This window comes from Leiobunum rupestre, chromosome 6 (genome assembly GCF_980474605.1).
Source record: "Leiobunum rupestre chromosome 6, qqLeiRupe1.1.hap1, whole genome shotgun sequence".
Lineage (NCBI taxonomy): Eukaryota > Metazoa > Arthropoda > Arachnida > Opiliones > Sclerosomatidae > Leiobunum > Leiobunum rupestre.
Genome location: NC_143389.1, coordinates 33,871,014 through 33,889,070, shown reverse-complemented (window position 1 = coordinate 33,889,070; position 18,057 = coordinate 33,871,014). Strand labels below are relative to the sequence as shown.

Sequence of the window (18,057 nt, the reverse complement as noted above, 5' to 3'; positions counted from 1 at the left end):
CTTCTCGGAAGAGTATATTAATGGTTTTTAAAGTCTACATTTTTACGTATGAAATTTTAAGGGTTAAATCTTGTTTCGGATATGCTTTGTTGTTGTGTTTTTTAACTGATCCCGATTACGTTCTTTTTTGTCTAATCTTTGGTATTGTTGGTTTTTTCTGTCTTATATTTGTATCTACTATTTTTTAAGTTTATTCCTTTTTCCCGCAAAATCGTCCAGTCTTAGAGGAACCTTTCAGAGCATAAGTCATGCCCAAAAGCTTATCCGGTTTCATTATAATAACGTGAAAAATCGTACTTGTGAATGGTAAGGTGTTGCGCTTCTTGATATTATATTTTCTATTGCTTGATTTCTAAATATTTGAACTAATTTATTGCTTGACTGCGTTATAATATTTTTCTATGAATTATTTTGATTCTGAAGTCTGATTGCTTGACTGCGTTATAATATTTTTCTATGAGTTTTGTTTCTGAAGTCTGATTGATTGGGTTGTTATTGTGTATTTTTTATTCGTTATTTTTATTTTTTGATACTCTAATATTTTAAACTGGATATAGTATAACGTTAATTCTGCGTATTTCGAATGTGCGTGATGTGGAGGGTATTTTTACGTTTTATTAGGATCAGTTTTTTTAATTTTAAATATCTTTCGTTTTATTTGTATTTTATTTTGTTTTTTCAGTCGTATATTTTTATCGAGTTGTATACATCGTGCGCTTACACTTATGTTGGTCTGGTTTTTAACTGGGTCGTCATTACTTCGTTATTTATTTTAAACGTTTTCTCGGCTGATTAAGATGTTTAATTTGAAATAAAATGAGCGTTAAAGATGCGGCAAGTATTTCGTAAGCGAGAAAAATACAAATACCCTCTGTAGATATTTATTTCATTAAAATTGGCTTCGTATTATATTTAACTGATAAACTTGTACCGTAAATAGGGTTAAATTCAATTGTGCACTGTTTTAGTACGTCTAACTCGCTGTTGTAACTACTTAATTTATAATATTCTGAATAAATTATACTCGGTTGTTTCGTCTCAATTATTTTAATTATAATTAAAATTTTATACCGGGCGGGATTGAACCGGGATTACGTTTTTAGTAAATAACTCAGAATTGCGGAGATATATCTTTTAGAGTCATCTCGAAAAATTAATACCGCTAATGACAATTCTTCCGAGGAGAGGTATATTTTGGCTTGCCAACTTGTTTTTCAAAACACGTTTCGGAAGAAAAAAATGAGCGTGGCTAACTAAATCATTAAGAACCGATTTACGTACATGAGAGCATGGAAGCAGCTCAAATTTTCATTTTCATGTAGTTCTACCAATATTTTCACTTCATTGTTTAAGATTTAGATGACACCATCTATGGAAATCAAAAAACTTTCACAAATACCAAATTTCTCCAATTTCGAATTACTTCGAAATATACTTTTGGAAAATTATGTAACGAAAATGTTAAATTTTAAATAAGTACCATTTTAATTCTATTAATTATTAATTATTAAAATTACATAACATTTAAAAATAAAAACAAAAAATTTGAATCAAATGCAAAAAATAGGCTATATTTTATTATTACAAAATATAGCTTATTCATAAAAATAATATATTTATAATAATTTTATAAATTTAAACGGAGGAAACACATGGATGTAATAAGTAAAACTTGTTTTATTTCAATTTTTAAATTTCCAAAATCATTAAAAATTAAATAAAAACTAACTCAATCACAGGTTGAGCTTTCGACCCGAGGGTCTTTGTCAAAACTACCATCGTCCAAGTTTAATTTCCCTATGTCGTTGATATAGACACCCTCTATGAATTTTCTTTTGAAATAATCCGTTTCTTTGTATAAAATTGATGGTTCATTAAACAAAATTTCATGATTTTCATCATTTTTAGAATTCCAAATATGGTATGACAACCATTATTCAGGTCGCCAGTTTTTATACAATATTTATGTTCACTGATTCTTGTACCTATGGGGCGCTTTGTTTCACCGACATTTGGTTTTTTGCAGATACAATCAAATTTATGTACTATACAATTGTCATCAAGAATATTCTTCTTAGTGTCTTTCAAGTTTCAACGGCACATTCTTGAAAATGCCTTCCAGATTCCTACCCCCACGACTATCCAATTTTATATTAAATTTACTCTTCAACAATCTATTCGTTATTTCACTTTTATCTTTAACATATGGTAATACTAGCGTAGGGGTAGTTCTCGAAGGCAAAATTTCTTGGTGGGTGTTTTTTACATTATGTGAATTGAAGATACCAGACACCAGGGATTTAGGGTAACCAGAATTGACAAGTTGGGAGGTAATAATGTTTTTATCAAAGGTAGGAGTATCAGAGATTGTCTCAATTCTGTGTTTCAGACTCTTGACTATACCAATCTTTACTTGATTACTATGGTATGATTGAAAATTCAGGAATTGTTTACAATGCGTGGCTTTTGGTATAGCGAGCACTTTAAATATCCATTCTCTATATACGTTCAATCAGGCCTTCCAAAAATGGAAGTTTCCTTGTGGGTTCCATTTCCAGGGTGAATTGAATTGAGGCATCTACCGAATTTACAAAATCTAGCAAATTCTCAGTACCTCCGCTTATGTTTTTAAAAACAATAAAGATATCATTTTTAGGAATGACGACTATTCCTAGTGTTCGATAAAATTTTGTTTTCAACATATTCCATGTATAAATTGGCTAAGATTGGTGACAAGGGGTTCCATAATTTATAAAATTATTATTCTCCGTGGATCTTAACAAATCTTTCAACATTTATATTGATAATAATTAATTAATATAATAATACTTCTTAATGTTTCGTATTCCTAAAATCAAGATGACGGTGGTATAACATTATAGTCCCAAGTTCTTCTTCACGGTGATTAGTTCTTGACACCATTATAATAACTTTGTAAAACTATTACAAACCCAAATTTGGTTTATAAATAAGTGATTATCCATATTGAAATATAATTATTATTTTTTTTTTACATATTTTGAGCCGTGTTGCAGTATACACTTATGTGGTTTACATAAGACCGCGAATAATATACGCGGAAAATTTGCAACCATGTACCCTTTCCCGGTCATCTCTCCTATTAAATGACCTCTAGCCTGTTTAATTTTTACGTTCCAGACAGACACTTATCTCGTAAGAGATATATTACATACTTCTGCTAAGCATTACTTTTTAAATCCAATAGAACGATGTTGGTGGGATTATTTAGACTCTCATTGAAATTATTCGATTTAATCTCGTAAACGCTCGCAATCGTCGAAATGAAATAATTTTCAAACTGGTTTCCGCCGCGTCTGCCAACTTTCCTAAGTAACGAAAAAATACGCGAATCTATTGTTCTACCCGAAAACTAATCCCAAAACTTTCGTAGAGAGAGAGCGAGCGAGCGCCACAGAGAGGAACCATTGCATCCTCCCCAAAATCCATTGTTCCAAACACCCCACTAATAAGCTGGCCGCACCATCCCCAAAAATCACAGTTCCGACCACCAGAAACACAATCAAATCCTGAAAGGGGTGTCCCCCCCCCCCCCCCACAGAAGTACGCTGAGGGGGGGGGGTCGAGGACGGCGAAGGAAGTCCGAGTTGGAAGGACGTGAGGGGGGTACTCAGCCCAAAGTCCCCTCTTCAGAAAACGAGCCTCGGTCAATTGACCAGAGCGGATAGATAATGGAGACCAAATTGACGGAGACTTTTACAAGTATCGGGAAATCGAGGGAGGGAGGGGCCCGGCAACTCGATTAAAAAAGGGAACCACCCCGCCGTCACGTGCCACTCCCAAAAATCATGGTTGACGTCCTGTGACGTCACAGTTTCATTACTTTGGCTGCGTTCAGTAAGGCTCGAAGAAACCGTTTACTGAAAAAAAATTACGTAGGGATCGTTGATAAACTTGACGTAGAATGTTGCTGATAGTACCTCATGTGTGCCCAGGCTTAATTAACTTTCCCGCGTTTACCAATAATTTAGATAAAATATTGGAAATTTTCTTAATTATTTTATTAATTTTTCATAATTCTTTTGCAATTTTATGTAAATCAGTAGAATTAATTTAATGTTAGTACCATTCTTGTGTTGACCTCACTATACCGTTAAGCAAAGAAAAAAACCTGCTCTCCAGCCGATGACTTCGCTGAGAAATTTGACTTCGAAACCGGACTCAACATTAAATAACAGTGAGTCCGTCACTCGTTACTGAACAAGAGTACTTTTCGTCACAGTCTTTTCACCCTATAAGTCAATCAACAGTTCTCCTGGGGTGCAAAATTCGAAATTCGCTGATCCACCATCGAACATCCTACTTTACATAAGTTTATAATTACGTTAAATAAATGTGTGGCCAGTTAATCGAAATGTTTAAAGAATAATATCTGAAATCTATAATAAACAACATTTGGAGGAAAGTATGAAAGCTCCTATACCCTCCATATTAAAAATCGCGAACAACAGAGTCATTTTTATTAAATTAGATCTCTGATGGTAAGATATTCTTTGCCAAATCAGTACTTTTCTTTAGCCGCAGCGGCGACATCTCCCATTGGGCATTTTAGTCGTAGCTTTGCCTTTAAAAGTAGCTAAATAAGAGGCGGTATTGGTAGTGTCGCGAGCAAAAATATCATGTCAAATTTGGTCAATTGAAACTTTAAAACTCTGTTGTTAATAGATGTGACTAAGCTTTCATACCTTTCAAAGTGGTTTATTATAGACATCTCAGATAGCTATGCGTGGAGTGAATTGACGTCATACCCAAAATGGAAAGCGACTCTAGCGATAAAATACGCTAGATGCGAAGGAAATATCTATACGCCTCGGCATAGTTCCCCGCACGCGCTATGACGACGAGAAAGGACGCGTATTAGGCCTAACGACTTTGTTCGAAAACCACCCAAAATGCCTGGTCATTCTAGTAAACATTTAACAAGCAACTGACAAGCTTATGCGAAATATAACTATAAGCTTGTGGTGTCGGGTTACGTCGCGTTCGATTGATAACAATGCGCCATTGAATCCATACAGTTGTTCCAAGAAGGTATTTATTTAAACTCAGGGAGAATGACTACGGTGAGACGATTCGCGGCCATCTTCGGAAAGAGTGGGGCAAGGGAAAACGTCACCGGCGGGCGCTTCAATCGCGTCGGTAGAAGTCAGTTTTACGGATCCAATGAGATGCTGAGCTGATTTGATTTTTTTTTAGGGGGAAGGAGTTACTTTTCGAGCATAAGCGGGATACCACCCTAAAAATCGTCTCTACTTACTTGTTAGTCATTCTCCCTAAATTGAAATAAATACAATATTGGTAACATTGAAGGGAAATCATATTTTTTTCTGGGTGTTCGAGAGAGCACGAGAAACGTTTGAAGGTGTAATTGCTTATATTATGTTAATTTATTTCTTCGCCGCTAGAGAACGCACCACCGGAAGTAGCGCCGCACGAACGAGTAATATCGCGTCCCGAATCGATTATCTAATTACGATTTTAGTCGGAGATATCGTCTTCGAGAATAGGCGCCTCTCAGGGGGTGACCAAAGGAGTTAAATATTCTCAATGGCTTTCTTCGTAACAGCGAGGTAGAGATACAAATTTCGGAATCATGCTTGGCAGGCAAAAAGGCCAGGGCCGCGAGAGTTCAAAAGATAATTATACTCGGCAGAGAGTGATAATGATAATAATAACTGTAGACGAACAGCGGGGTCCCGTTCAGATTATATATATATATATATATATATATATATATATATATTCCTTCCGACATGTGATTATAGCGAATTTTTCGTGACGCGATACTAATTTATGTAGTCGTGTACGTAGTGAAATAAATGCTGTAATTAAGAGGTATTAAAAAGTAATAAGTGACTGTTCGGTGTCGACCAAGTTTAGTCTCGCAATAGGTTTAGTACAAGCTTGGGCGTTAGTTACGTTACACGTTTCAACTTACAAGTTGTAACGATTGTTAATTTAATTCGCTTTAATTGGGGCTTCGATTGAAAAACTCGGCAAGTATCCGTCTAGGACGTAAAGACGAAACACGCATCTTCGCGGGTTCGAGAAAGAGTGCCAATTGAGTGATTTTCCCGCCAAACGTACCCCGAATTTTTAACTTTTAACGATGTAAAATGTGAAAATGGCCCTGGTTATAGGGATCTGATTTATAAACCATATTTGAGCGATCTAATAGCTGGTGATATTCAATATTTTACGTATTTAACCTTGCAATATTTTTTAAGGGAAGGGATTTAAGTGAATTACTTAAGCGTTATTAACTTCTGGTGAGAGCCATTGTTTTCCAGAAACCCTCCCGTATACAGCAACGGGATGAACTAACCCAAAAGTCTCAGACGAATATATTATACCTGTAAGAGCGATTTTCTTATACTATACTGTTAATGTTATTCGTTTGTGTACCTTCGCACGTTCAAAATACAGTTTTAGAACCCACGAAAATTGACAAACGCAAAAAGTGAACGCTAAATAGCTTCAATTTCACAGCGTGCTAAAACTAATACTTTTCAGAAGAAAATAATTGTAAATAAAACTATTAAATAGAGAAAGCGAGAAAGTGCAAGTTTCACTTTTATTGGCCTAGATGGATCCTTCTCTCGTAAGACAACTATAAAATATACAAATAAAAATGCATCTACGTAAAAATGTTTATTTTGTCAACGTTTCGAGCCCAATTTTAACTTTCACGCGGCCTTTAAAATCCGAGGTTCCTCGCGATTCCAACGCCTACTTTTTATCTGTATGTAGAAGAACCATTACTTTTCAAACTCGCGACTAAACGTTGCAACGGTTCCCAATTTTCATTGGTCAAAACTCCTCTAACAAGTAATTTTCAAACAAAAGATGGTATTTATATACTCACTTAATTCAACATAATCTTAACATAAACCTAACCTAGACCGTGAACTAATCAAAACAGCACGAAAACTGGGATTAGCCATCAATTCGTAATTTTCATAAACCCTGGAAAATATACAGAATGGCGTAATACGTAGCCAATGAAATTGGGAAGCGTCGCAACATTTAGTCACTCGTCTTTACAGAAAGATCTCTACTCACCGCCTCCGTTCTTATAGCAAAGGTAGGGAAACCTCCAGACGTTACCCAAACCAATGGCGTACCCGACGCAGGACATGAGAAAGTCCAGTTTTCCCACCCATTTGCCCCGGTCGGGCAGGTCATCCAGGCCCTCGTCGCTGCCGGCCACACTGTCCTGTCCCTCTCCTCGGAGCAGGGCGGCTGAGGCGGGACTGGCCTGGCTCGGGGACAACTGTTGGGAGCCGCCGTTAACCGGGAAACTGTTCATCTCGACGTGTAGTTTGTCCTTTTCCGACATACCTCTTCCGTTCTCTTCGCAGACTCGGACGCGAGCAACAAGTTAGCGGCGCGCGACGCCAACGGTCACGGACACGACAAAGAAAATAAGAATTCGACAACCTAACTTCACTCACGCTCACGGAGTGGTCAATCGGTTATATTATCCACGGTCAATAGACGTTGGTCGCCGTCGTTCACCCACCGATTATTTCCAATCAGAACAAACCGATCAACGAAATGAAAAAAAAACACACAACTGTTTTAAACAGGTCCCCAACGTAAGACACGACCGCGACTCGGCAACGAGTGACCTTCCATCGTTTTTAAGACGCGCGTTTCGTAAATTTAAACCGGGAACAATTCTGGTGGCGTCGAAAAAATTGAAGTACAAAAAGTTTAAAAAGATAAACTAATTAAATGATGTAACCGATGGTCTCGTTTGATTATGATACTTTTAAACGCGGTACCAGAAGAACTCCGACAACAAGTGTTACCACTTTTCTTTCGCGTCAAAAAAAGAGAAACACTTGTTTTAGGGGAAGTTTTCCGCGAGAGAAAACCGATGGCCTCGCGCGCTCCGATGTCCTCCTGCGAAACGGATATTGTAACGAGACCAAGGAGCTCCCCGACGAACAGGGAGGAAACCCGAAGCAAATATTCCCCGGAGATAAGCCTGTGGCGCCTTCTTACGACGACGCGCGCGCTAAACTCTTTCTCCCCCCCCCCCTTTTTTAACAGTCTTCTTCATCCATCGATTCGGAAGGAGAAACCAACTTTCAGGGCGGTAAAATATTTCGCTTCGATGTGTGGCTTGCGGTATTTTTTTGGTCATAGAAATTCATTGATTATTTGTATTCGGATTTCCTTAAAGCCCCGGAAAAAATATGCCCAAAATATTTAAAGTAAAAAATAAAGGGTAAGGGGAGACGCGCTTACTCGAATTTACTACTTTTACCCGAATTCCAATTAACCGCTTTTTTTAATTTTCTGGATTTTATCTACTTTTACTCGAATTCATCAAAAGAAATACTTCAAACTAACTAGACGTTTATTAAATTTACCGTAATTTAGTTACATTTATCCAAATGGAAATTAACCGAATTTCAAAGTAATTTTCCCGAACTTAATTCAATTTACCCGAATTAATTAATTTTTTGAAAATTTACTTGATTTGTCCACTTTTACTGTAATTTCCCAAAAGAATTCTCAAATTAACCAATTTTTTATTTAATTTACTGGAATTCTGTTAAATTAACCCGATTTTTTTTATTTACAGGATTTTATCTAAGTATCCGAATTCAACAAAAATATCAAATTAACAGGATTTATATAATTACTTAGCATAAGAACGACTCAAGGTTTAGGAATTGGAACCACAATTTATTTAAACGAGCATTATGAAAACAGCGATAAAGTGAGTAATGTTTTAAATATTAATTACGTTTATTAACAAATATATTTTCGCGTAAAATACAACAAAATAACTAAAAGAATATTTAAAAAAAAATTACTTCGATATTTACATATTGTTAATATACCTTTGGTTAAGATGTCTGCTGGAATCTTTTCTGTTGTCATATACTGGAAGTTGATATGTTCTTGCTTGTAAGAATTTCGTATGAAATGGTGCCGGATATCGATATGTCCTGACGTGGAAGACTGAATTCCGCACGAGTTTCTGCGCTCCTTGATTATCGTTGTACATCATGATCTTTTCGATTGGGATACCAAGTTCGTTGGGGAAACCTTTTAAGTAGATCGCCTCCTTTGTAGCGTCAGACATGGTCATGTATTCCGCTTCGGTGCTGGAGAAGGCCACGGTGCGTTGTTTTCTCGCCTCCCGAGACATAGCAATTCCAGCAAGCTTGAAAACGTATCCGGCCTTTGAGGCAACCAGCCCAGTCTGCGTCGACGAACCCTTCAATTTCAGTTCCAATCTTTTTGAATATCAGCCCGTGGTCCGATGTACCCTTCTTATCTTAGTATACTTTTTCCGGATACCCAGTGCTGTTCGTCGTATTTCGTATTGAATTGACTCAGGGCGCTGACTGAATAGGCGATTTCCGGACGTGTGGATACAAGAGGGACCCAACCAATGACTGATATAGGAAGCGGTTCATTACTTCCGTGGTTGGATTTTCTGGAAACTGAAACTTGCTGTTTGCATCCATCAACGTTGCGATAGGCTTGGAGTCTTGCATTTCGTAACGTCCCTAGACTGTTTCTCCGTATTTCTTCTGGGTAATTATAATGGTGTTTTTCCCAAGTCTTGATGTAATTCCATACCTAAACAGTGGTGAATAGGATCCAATCCTTCATCTCAAAACGTCTACTACCTTATGGCCAAGCTCCTTACATCCATGGTATTTGTACTTAAAAACTTAATTACCATTTTCACGTGGACAACTACCACTGCCTTTTCCGGGTTTCCTCCGAGAAAATCTGTTGGAACTGATCAAAGCATTTTTAACAGTGCCTTCCCTTTTAGTTTTTCTGGAGTCTGATTCTTCTGAAACCTTTAAGTCTTCGGGATCAGGCACCATGTCTTTGGATTCAATGACGTATCGACAATTTTCCTACGAATCTGGTAAGCTATTTAAGAGTATTATGGCCAAGAGATCGTTGTTGATTTCCAGCTCCATGTCCACCGACTTGCCAATGGAATCAAAGAACTCCTTCACGTGGTCCCGGACCTCCTCTCCCTCTTTCATCTTGTTCAAGATAAGTTTCTTCAAAAGTGTTGCTTTACGAGCTGGCCGTTTTGAGTGATAGATGACTCCAGCTTCTGCCTGAAGTTACGCAATTCTTTACTCACTTTAACTCTGAAGTTAATTACACAAAATATTAAAATTTCCAAAACAATTGCTAAAAGGTCCAGAGGCGTAGGTATACCGTGGGGCGGTACTAATAAACTAAAAACTTTCTGAGGTTAACCGTAATAGTTAGTGTAGGGAGAGGTTGGCTCGCGTGGCATGAAGGGTTTGCCACCACCCTCCTACGCATTGTAACCCGGCCACCTGAGTTAATGGTTTTAAAAGTCGCTTGATGGCTTACGCCTAAGGTGGTGAACAGGGTTTTATTAATTAAAATAAATTACTGGCATACTTACGAGTTATTATGTTACATATGGTACTATAAGACCCGGGTTTGAAGAGTTCGTATAAAAATAGTCAGAAAAATCGATAGTTAACTTCTTATTACGTTACATTTCGAAATAATTACTAATAGCTATATTTAAAGTGGCGTAAAATTGACGTCACACCCAAATAGAGTTCTTAAATTACCGTAATTTACCGTGTTGCGGTAAATTACCGTAATTTTATTTTTTTGTTTTAAAAAGATTTTTTAACGATTAAAACCAAGAATACAAAGAAGAAACGCTTTTATTGGGTATTATACATTTTATAAATTACCACAATAGGTTATAAATGCCCAAAAATGTTCAATTATCTTTATTTTGAGATGCATTATCAGTATCATCATATTCCTAAGGGTACTCACTATCGTTTTCATCCTCATTAGATTCATCGATAGTTAATTGAACCGGTATAAACAGGGCTAGAAATAAGTATTCTTCCTATTAAACGTAACAAACTATTCTAACACGGCCTTCGACTCCTTGGAAATTCGCAACCAAAACGAATCTAGGTGGCGCAGCGGTGCCTAGCTCTTCGAGTTAGTGCGTTACGCGGTTTACGCCTATGATCTAGTGTTTGCTGGAGTGTAATTACATTATTAAACGATGCAAAAATACACTAAAACACGAATAACGTTAGGTTTTGAGTTTTGTAATCTTGTGCGACGTATTTTAGGTATATTTTAGCCAGAAAGATCAAAGAAAATTGAGAAACAGTGAAACACGAATACGATGGTAAATTACCATGGTAATTTACCACAGTAAATTACCCTGGTAATTACCAGGGTAATTACCATTTTCGTAATTACCTGAGAGAATTGTAAATTACTGTTACCAGGGTAATTTACCGCGTAAATTACCAGGGTAAATTACCGATTCGTATCTCTACACCCAAACGGATAAACTCCTCTAATGACCAAAATAAAAACTAAACGACGTTCTAGTTAGTCTTAAGTGCTCCAATCTGGAAATAGCTCCCAGCAAATACGCGGTATCTGTGGAACTGACTTATATGATAAATCGTTATGAACTTATGTTTGTAATAGCTGGTTGAATGGCGCAAGATTCTAATCTAAAGGGACACTTAGTTCTTCAAGTTTGGGTTGCTAACTTAACGACGTTGGCCTGTAGTCTTATCCCGAAGACATATCAACGGTTTTCTTTTAACCTGTTAATGTGGGGCAGAAACGGGGGATACGTATGTAACTATAATTAAATGAACGCGGCACGGCTTAACTGGCTGTTAAGTGATATATTCACTTTACAACAGCGATTAGTCTGAGAGAGATTAGAGTTCCAGCGAGAAAATTTCGAGAACAAGATTGTCCGCGCCAACGGGGGACATTGCTATGATAGCCCGTTTCCGGTTGAATTCCGGCGCTACGCTCATTACCAGAAGCGTACCACCCACACGCAAACCCGCGTTAATAACGGGGCATTACACGAGTTCATCGTTTCTGCAGTCAGTCTCAACCCTCGAGATAACGTATCATCCCCCGACAAATTAAACAAAGCCAACATACGAATACACATTCCCGTTTTGGAGCCAACACTGCCTATTTCCAGCTCGATTTTTATTGGGGTTGCTTCCATAGTTATAAAATCGAATACACCCTTCTATATACTCCTAGCTAAACAAGGTGAGCCGTTCACGAAGACTCAATAACGGTACTGGTGGCGGCGGAATAGGGGGGTACAGAGGTACATTGTACCCTCCTATAACTTTCCAAAACCATCAGAAATAATAATTATATTATACATAATATAATAATATATTCATATAATATAAACCAAGAAAGTGATTTATTTAAATACTAAATTAGACAGTACGCTACTTGCTAAACATTTCTCTATTGTCGTGAAAATCACTATCACTTTTGTACCGCATCAAATATTTTCCTTCCGCCGCCACTGAACGGTACATCAGTAAGATTCCAGAGGCTCGGGTTCGAATGGAGTTGCAAATGTTCCATATTCATTTATCATAATTTAAAAATTACATATGTCCGAATGTTGATGATCTGTCAATTGAAGGTTCAATTTTAATTAATTTCCTAAATAAATAGTTTTAATTGTTTTAAAAAGGGAACCGTTAAGTTAGTGTAAGTTTCAATGTTAATAGGCTATTCGAATATTAGAAAATTAGCAAAATATATTGGTTTTATTGTATCTGTCATCAAAGGCGTAGCTAGAAATTTGTCAAGGAGGGGGGGGGGTCAGGCTAATGTCAAATTTCAGAGGGAGGTCGAGAAAGGGGTTGAAATTTAGGACACTCTAAGCTACGCGCAAGGCAGAATTTGGACATGAAATCCCCTACTCAATGCCATTGCCTTTCATAGGTGCACATTCCTGTAGCTTTGATTGAACAAAAGTGATAACGTAAATTTTGTTATTATCAATTCCTGTATTCGGTGTACAAGTCCGGTGTTAAGTCTCTGGCAAGAATTTGCCTCCGTAATTAGTCTTTGCTTGTAAAGTCGGCTTCTGTTCAGTTTTTTCTTGCTAGTGTTATCTAAAGCTATATTTCAAAATATGCCAATAGTAATGGAATATTTATAAAATCAACAAAATAACGTTTTTTCAATGTAGACGATGGTTTGTTTAAGACTTTGACCGATAAATGAGTAAGGTTACGTTCTAATTTAACCAAGTAACTAAATTTGCACGTTTACCAGATAAGTGAGGTAACTTTTCAAGCCTCCTTAGCTCAAGAAAAATCTGTTCAAACCCTCGTGCCAGCATACTCAAATAGGGGAAAAGTACTCGCGTTGAAATTGGTCTATTGAATAGTCGGACGCGTGGTTCAAACGATGATTATAGTCTAAGCGTGAAAGGATACCAGCGGAAAAAAATTCTGTCGCCAAAAAAAATGAGTGTCGATGAAAAAAGCGCTTTGTTGTACAAGAGTAGAGGTACTGACGGTAGAGGCTGCCGCTTTCATGTACTACCGTATTTAAAAGGAAGGCCTCAATTGAAACGGCTCGTTATTAGAACAGCCTACACTGACGACGACTAAGAACGTTTTCCATTTGACTGCTCGAGATTCGCTCCGAATTCCTCTCCGACGTCATTGATCTCGTCAGCTGAAAAGGAATTTGCGGAAGAATTTGCACCTAGATCGCTCGAAAATAGTAAATAGAAAATGGGGAAATGTTGATCGGAGCAGATTCGAGTTGCGCAAATGGAAAGTGAAAAAGTTGATAACAGAGCGCTCTAGAGCAGACAAATGGAGAACGATATTAGAGAGCATCTACCTCATCAGCGTTTTATTCAAATTAAATTTATTTACGATTTTATCATAAATTTATAATTACGTTTCATATAAGTGTGTCATTTCCGTATCTTCGGCTAAGAGCCATTTGTAGAATGACCACTTCAGTCTTTATTGACTTTAGATAAAAGTCAATAAAGTTTTGATACTTCGTTTTTCAGTCGAGTATTATTCTCGCTAGAGGCGCTTTTTATTTTTGTGTATGAGGTAATTTCTACGTCACTCCACACTCTCTTATCAGCAATTATTTCGACTAATTGGCACACTAACGAAACTTAATTATAGACTTATAGTTTTACTTTAACTAAGGTAACAGCACCGTAAGTTTATAGTAATACATACTTTCTTCATCTGTTAGTTTTTACACAGCTGGTTTATTATTAACTTTCGATAAACGCTTACATTTCCCCCCAAAAAAACGGGCTAAGATGGCAAATTTTTATTGTAAATAATTAAACGCCAGGTCATCATTTAAAAATAATAGCTGGCTTATTTAATATATCTCTTAAGAAAGCAGCATTCATCTCTCAATACTACTAATGTCATTCGATTGACGTTCAAAAGACGTTTCGGGGGGACAAAATAGTGCGAAGAAACTAGAACATTGATAAATTATGGTTTATAAGTAAGTGCATATTCTTAAGCGGTGTCATTTTTACATTTTAAATACTTAGGCTAATTAACACAGGCGTTAAATTTTGTGCCGTGATGCGATGTAAACATCAGCGATTTCGCGGGAAATTTACACGTTTCATTTTAATAGCCTAAGCGGATACTTCTCTCGTAAGATATATTATATACTTCTGAAAATACTTAGTAAATTAGGCTACCATAGAGTGGTTTCGTAAAGACGTCAACAATTTGTAAAAACTGTCATGGCGTTCACTTTTAAACCGGGTTGTCTGATTTAAATCAGCCATTTCAATCTAATGATGTTTTTTATTAAATCATTGATTAAAATAACATAGTATACTTTAGTGTTTTTAATTTTTCGGAAAAAAAAATTTAAACACAAATTATTTTTTAAAGGTTTTTAATGTTTTTAACTTTTTATCAATATGAAATGTCTAATATCACTAAACATACTACATTAATAGTGTTACATTGTTAATCAGTTTAACCTAGTCTAGAGGTTTAGTTTTACTTTATTATTCCAAAAAATTAGGCGAAAATACCGCTTTATTTAAATTTGTAAACAATATATTAGACTAATCATGGAATGAAAACTTTTTTTTATTTTTTTCGGAAAAATACGGAAAATTTTCCGAAAAAGAGGCCTCGGTCATTTTCCGTAAAAGTTTCCGACTTACAACACTATTACACTTACATGAACTTATGAGCATGTTCAAAAATAGTGTCTGTAGCGATTTTCATTCGAATCAAACTAAAGTACTAATTAAATTAAATTAAACTTTAGTTACCGTTACCAAAGCTCGCAAATTATTCAGGTGGTGCCTTGGGTATTAGCCTAGCTGATTATTATTATTATCAGAAGAAAATAGGGGAAGTACGTATCTGTAGCTTTGAGCCATAGAAGTCGTCGTGTGACCCACGAAAATGCCTTTTTACGCATAATAAACCAAACTGAAAAAGTAGTTCCACTTTTGTTTTGATTCAACTCGGCTATAAACGACGAAAGCAAATACGCCTTAGCTCAATTAGCAGAGAATGAGAAGGACATTATGTTACAATTGTTCTATTTAAGAAAAATTGATTTTTTAAACGATGTATTCATCCGCGATTTCCCGCCAAACCGTTTTGGCGCGAAAATTCGTGAAAAGTGACGCCTTTCCAAAGCTGACTAGAAGCGTACTTCCCCCTATTTTCTTCTGTTATTATTTATTATTATCACTAAATTTCACAGTAAAAATCAGTAAAAATAAAAATAGCCGATTGAAATAAAAAAATAAGGTTTTTTTAGATTAATAGAACAAATACCAAATTGTTTAAAGGGAAACAAACACATAGAGCAAGGTCATTAAGGAATAGGCTGGAGAAAAAAAAATCATAAATTTCAAACGTTTTTCGAAAAATTCAGTAAGCTCCTACACCAAAAGAGTCATCATTGTGAAATTTACTTACTGCTAATGATAATTGTCAAACCGTACTACATTAATACCAGCGATGTTTGACAGTTAAAAGAGCTAACAACGTAGCATAGTTTCTACTGTTCACTAGAAATTCAAATCGTTACCTAATTATTACTTAACAAAGGTTAGTTGACAGTAGAGAAAAAGCTACGAACATAGTTTCCAGTGCCAACATTGTGGACCACTATTATTACTCAAGGCTATAGCTCACGTGACTGTGAAATGTTTAAAAGTTCGAACAAATGATTATCACAACTCCGACTCATCTTTGTGTAAAAATGGATCTAATCCTTTTGGCTCGGACGAGAAGAGTAAGTTCTTAACTGACAACTTGTGAGTGTAATACTCGGTGTAATAGCTATAAGGTTTTGGTTACCTTTACTCCAAATGACATTTCAAATATATTCTAGAGTTTGAAACTGTATTGGTATGCCCATTTTTAACACGCGCAGCATCAAATTATTTCTGCGTCCATGCTAATTTCATTAAACATGAGCATTTATTCAAAAAAATTCTTAAATCTCTAAATCTATAGTCACCTAACAGATTTTTACGATAAAATTAAGCATCTTGGTTAATACCGTACATCACGTATAACCAGAAGTAATAAATTTGGGTTCAGGTTTTCTATATCATTTGTTCACAATGGTTAAAAGAATAATCAGCTAGGCTAATCCCCAAGGCACCACTTTAGGCTTAAGTCATCGAATTACGTTAAAAGCCATTAACTCCGGTAGCAGAGTTATAATGCGTAAGAGGGTCGTGGCTAGCCCTTTATGCCACGCGAGCCAACAGCGCCCTACACTTACAAATAACAATTTGAACGGCACCTACCCATCGAGGAAAATATATGAGCAAACTCACAACGTCAGTGACAATTTCTTGAATAGAGGCTGTTAGCACTTTGAACACATATTTATCCGCGACATGTTCACGAGGTAGCGTTAGTTCTTTCCGATTGCTTTTCCAATTTACAGCTAATTTGCCGATATGCCGTCAATGAAAGTCGGCAGTGACGGGACTCAGCAAGACGGATCAAGTGTGGAAGACGCGCTTTTCCAAACTCACCTGCCATATTTCAAAGGCTGAACTAGATTTCCTTATTTCCTCCATGTAATCAACTCCGTTCCCTTAAAATATGAGGCCAATATTCACTGAAATTTAAACCGCTTTTAAACTAAAGCTTACTAAATGTACTTTGTTACGTTTAAACATAATATATTTAAGATAAAAAGGAAAATAAATTTAAATGTCAAATAAAAACTCTGAAATAGATTAACAATTGATTACTATTAACATATGTAACATAATTACTCATAAGTATGCCACTAGCTCTATTTCTTCACTAACGGTTTGTTTCACAGATATTGCGTCATCTGTACCCTACGTAATATTTGACGTCATCGAATCTCAAATGCCGATTATGGCGTCGAACAATTAGCTCTACGTCTGATAAACCGACGGCCATTTTTTTTTAAACAAACCGGTTTGAACAACCAAGGCTTAGGAGCTAAAATGAAATGCAATATAGTGTTAAGTTCTGTAAATGTAATTAATTTGCAAATTAATGAATTTCTCGGAGACTTACGTTCTAAAATAAATTTGCATTGTCAAATAAAAGAAGCAGGTTTATTGGAAAAATAGTTGAAATTAAGGTTGAGCTTTTCTGGCACATCTATAAATTTGGAGACTTTGCAGATTCTTTTGAGCCTAGGCTAGGCCTAACTCTTCTAGGCTTGATATGGGTTTTAATAACGCTGGTGGAAATTGGAATATCCCACTTCGACGACTTGTTCCATTTTCGGAAAGCTATCACTTATTGGTCATTTTCCCCAACCTTTTATTTTTCTAAATTACTCATAATTTAACTTCATCCGCACAAACCGAGCGAGTTTATAAATTTTAATATAGCTACATTGGGCTGACTAAAATTCCGACGCAAAAAATTCTTTCTCAATTTAGAGGTTTTCCATTGGCTTAAATACATATGTTACTAGCCAATAGTGTGACTCAAAAAATTACTAGGATGAATAAAAAAGTTAAAATCTAACGTAGTCCACCTTTTTACAGGTTCGTGGTGAAACAAACCGTTAGTGAAGATTTTTGAATGGAATAAAGGTACAGTGTAATTATGTTACATATGCTATTAATAAATAAAAAATGTTTTGCAACAACTATTTAGTAATTTCTTGTACAAAAAT

The 18,057-nt window shown here is 36.1% G+C and overlaps 1 protein-coding gene and 1 long non-coding RNA gene across 3 annotated transcripts in view; both read right to left on the bottom strand.

Moving 5' to 3' along the window:
• The window catches only part of LOC149940663 (sodium- and chloride-dependent GABA transporter 1-like), a 71,091-nt gene extending 54,380 nt beyond the window's left edge, over positions 1 to 16,711 (bottom strand). The window contains exon 1 of one of the 2 annotated variants that reach the window (XM_090177000.1): positions 16,691 to 16,711. In XM_090177000.1, the coding sequence (XP_090033126.1) occupies positions 16,691 to 16,694 (4 nt within the window). In that variant the 5' untranslated portion in view covers positions 16,695 to 16,711. Of the gene's footprint in view, positions 1 to 7,101; positions 7,943 to 16,690 lie in introns of those variants that run through there. The other variant, XM_090176999.1, reaches the window with a different exon arrangement.
• Positions 9,319 to 10,000, bottom strand: LOC149940664 (uncharacterized). The gene is made up of 2 exons (XR_016481424.1): positions 9,749 to 10,000; positions 9,319 to 9,645 (listed from the first exon to the last, which is right to left on the bottom strand). It is a non-coding gene; the product is annotated as an uncharacterized LOC149940664 (long non-coding RNA).
• Positions 16,712 to 18,057: the final 1,346 nt, after the last annotated feature.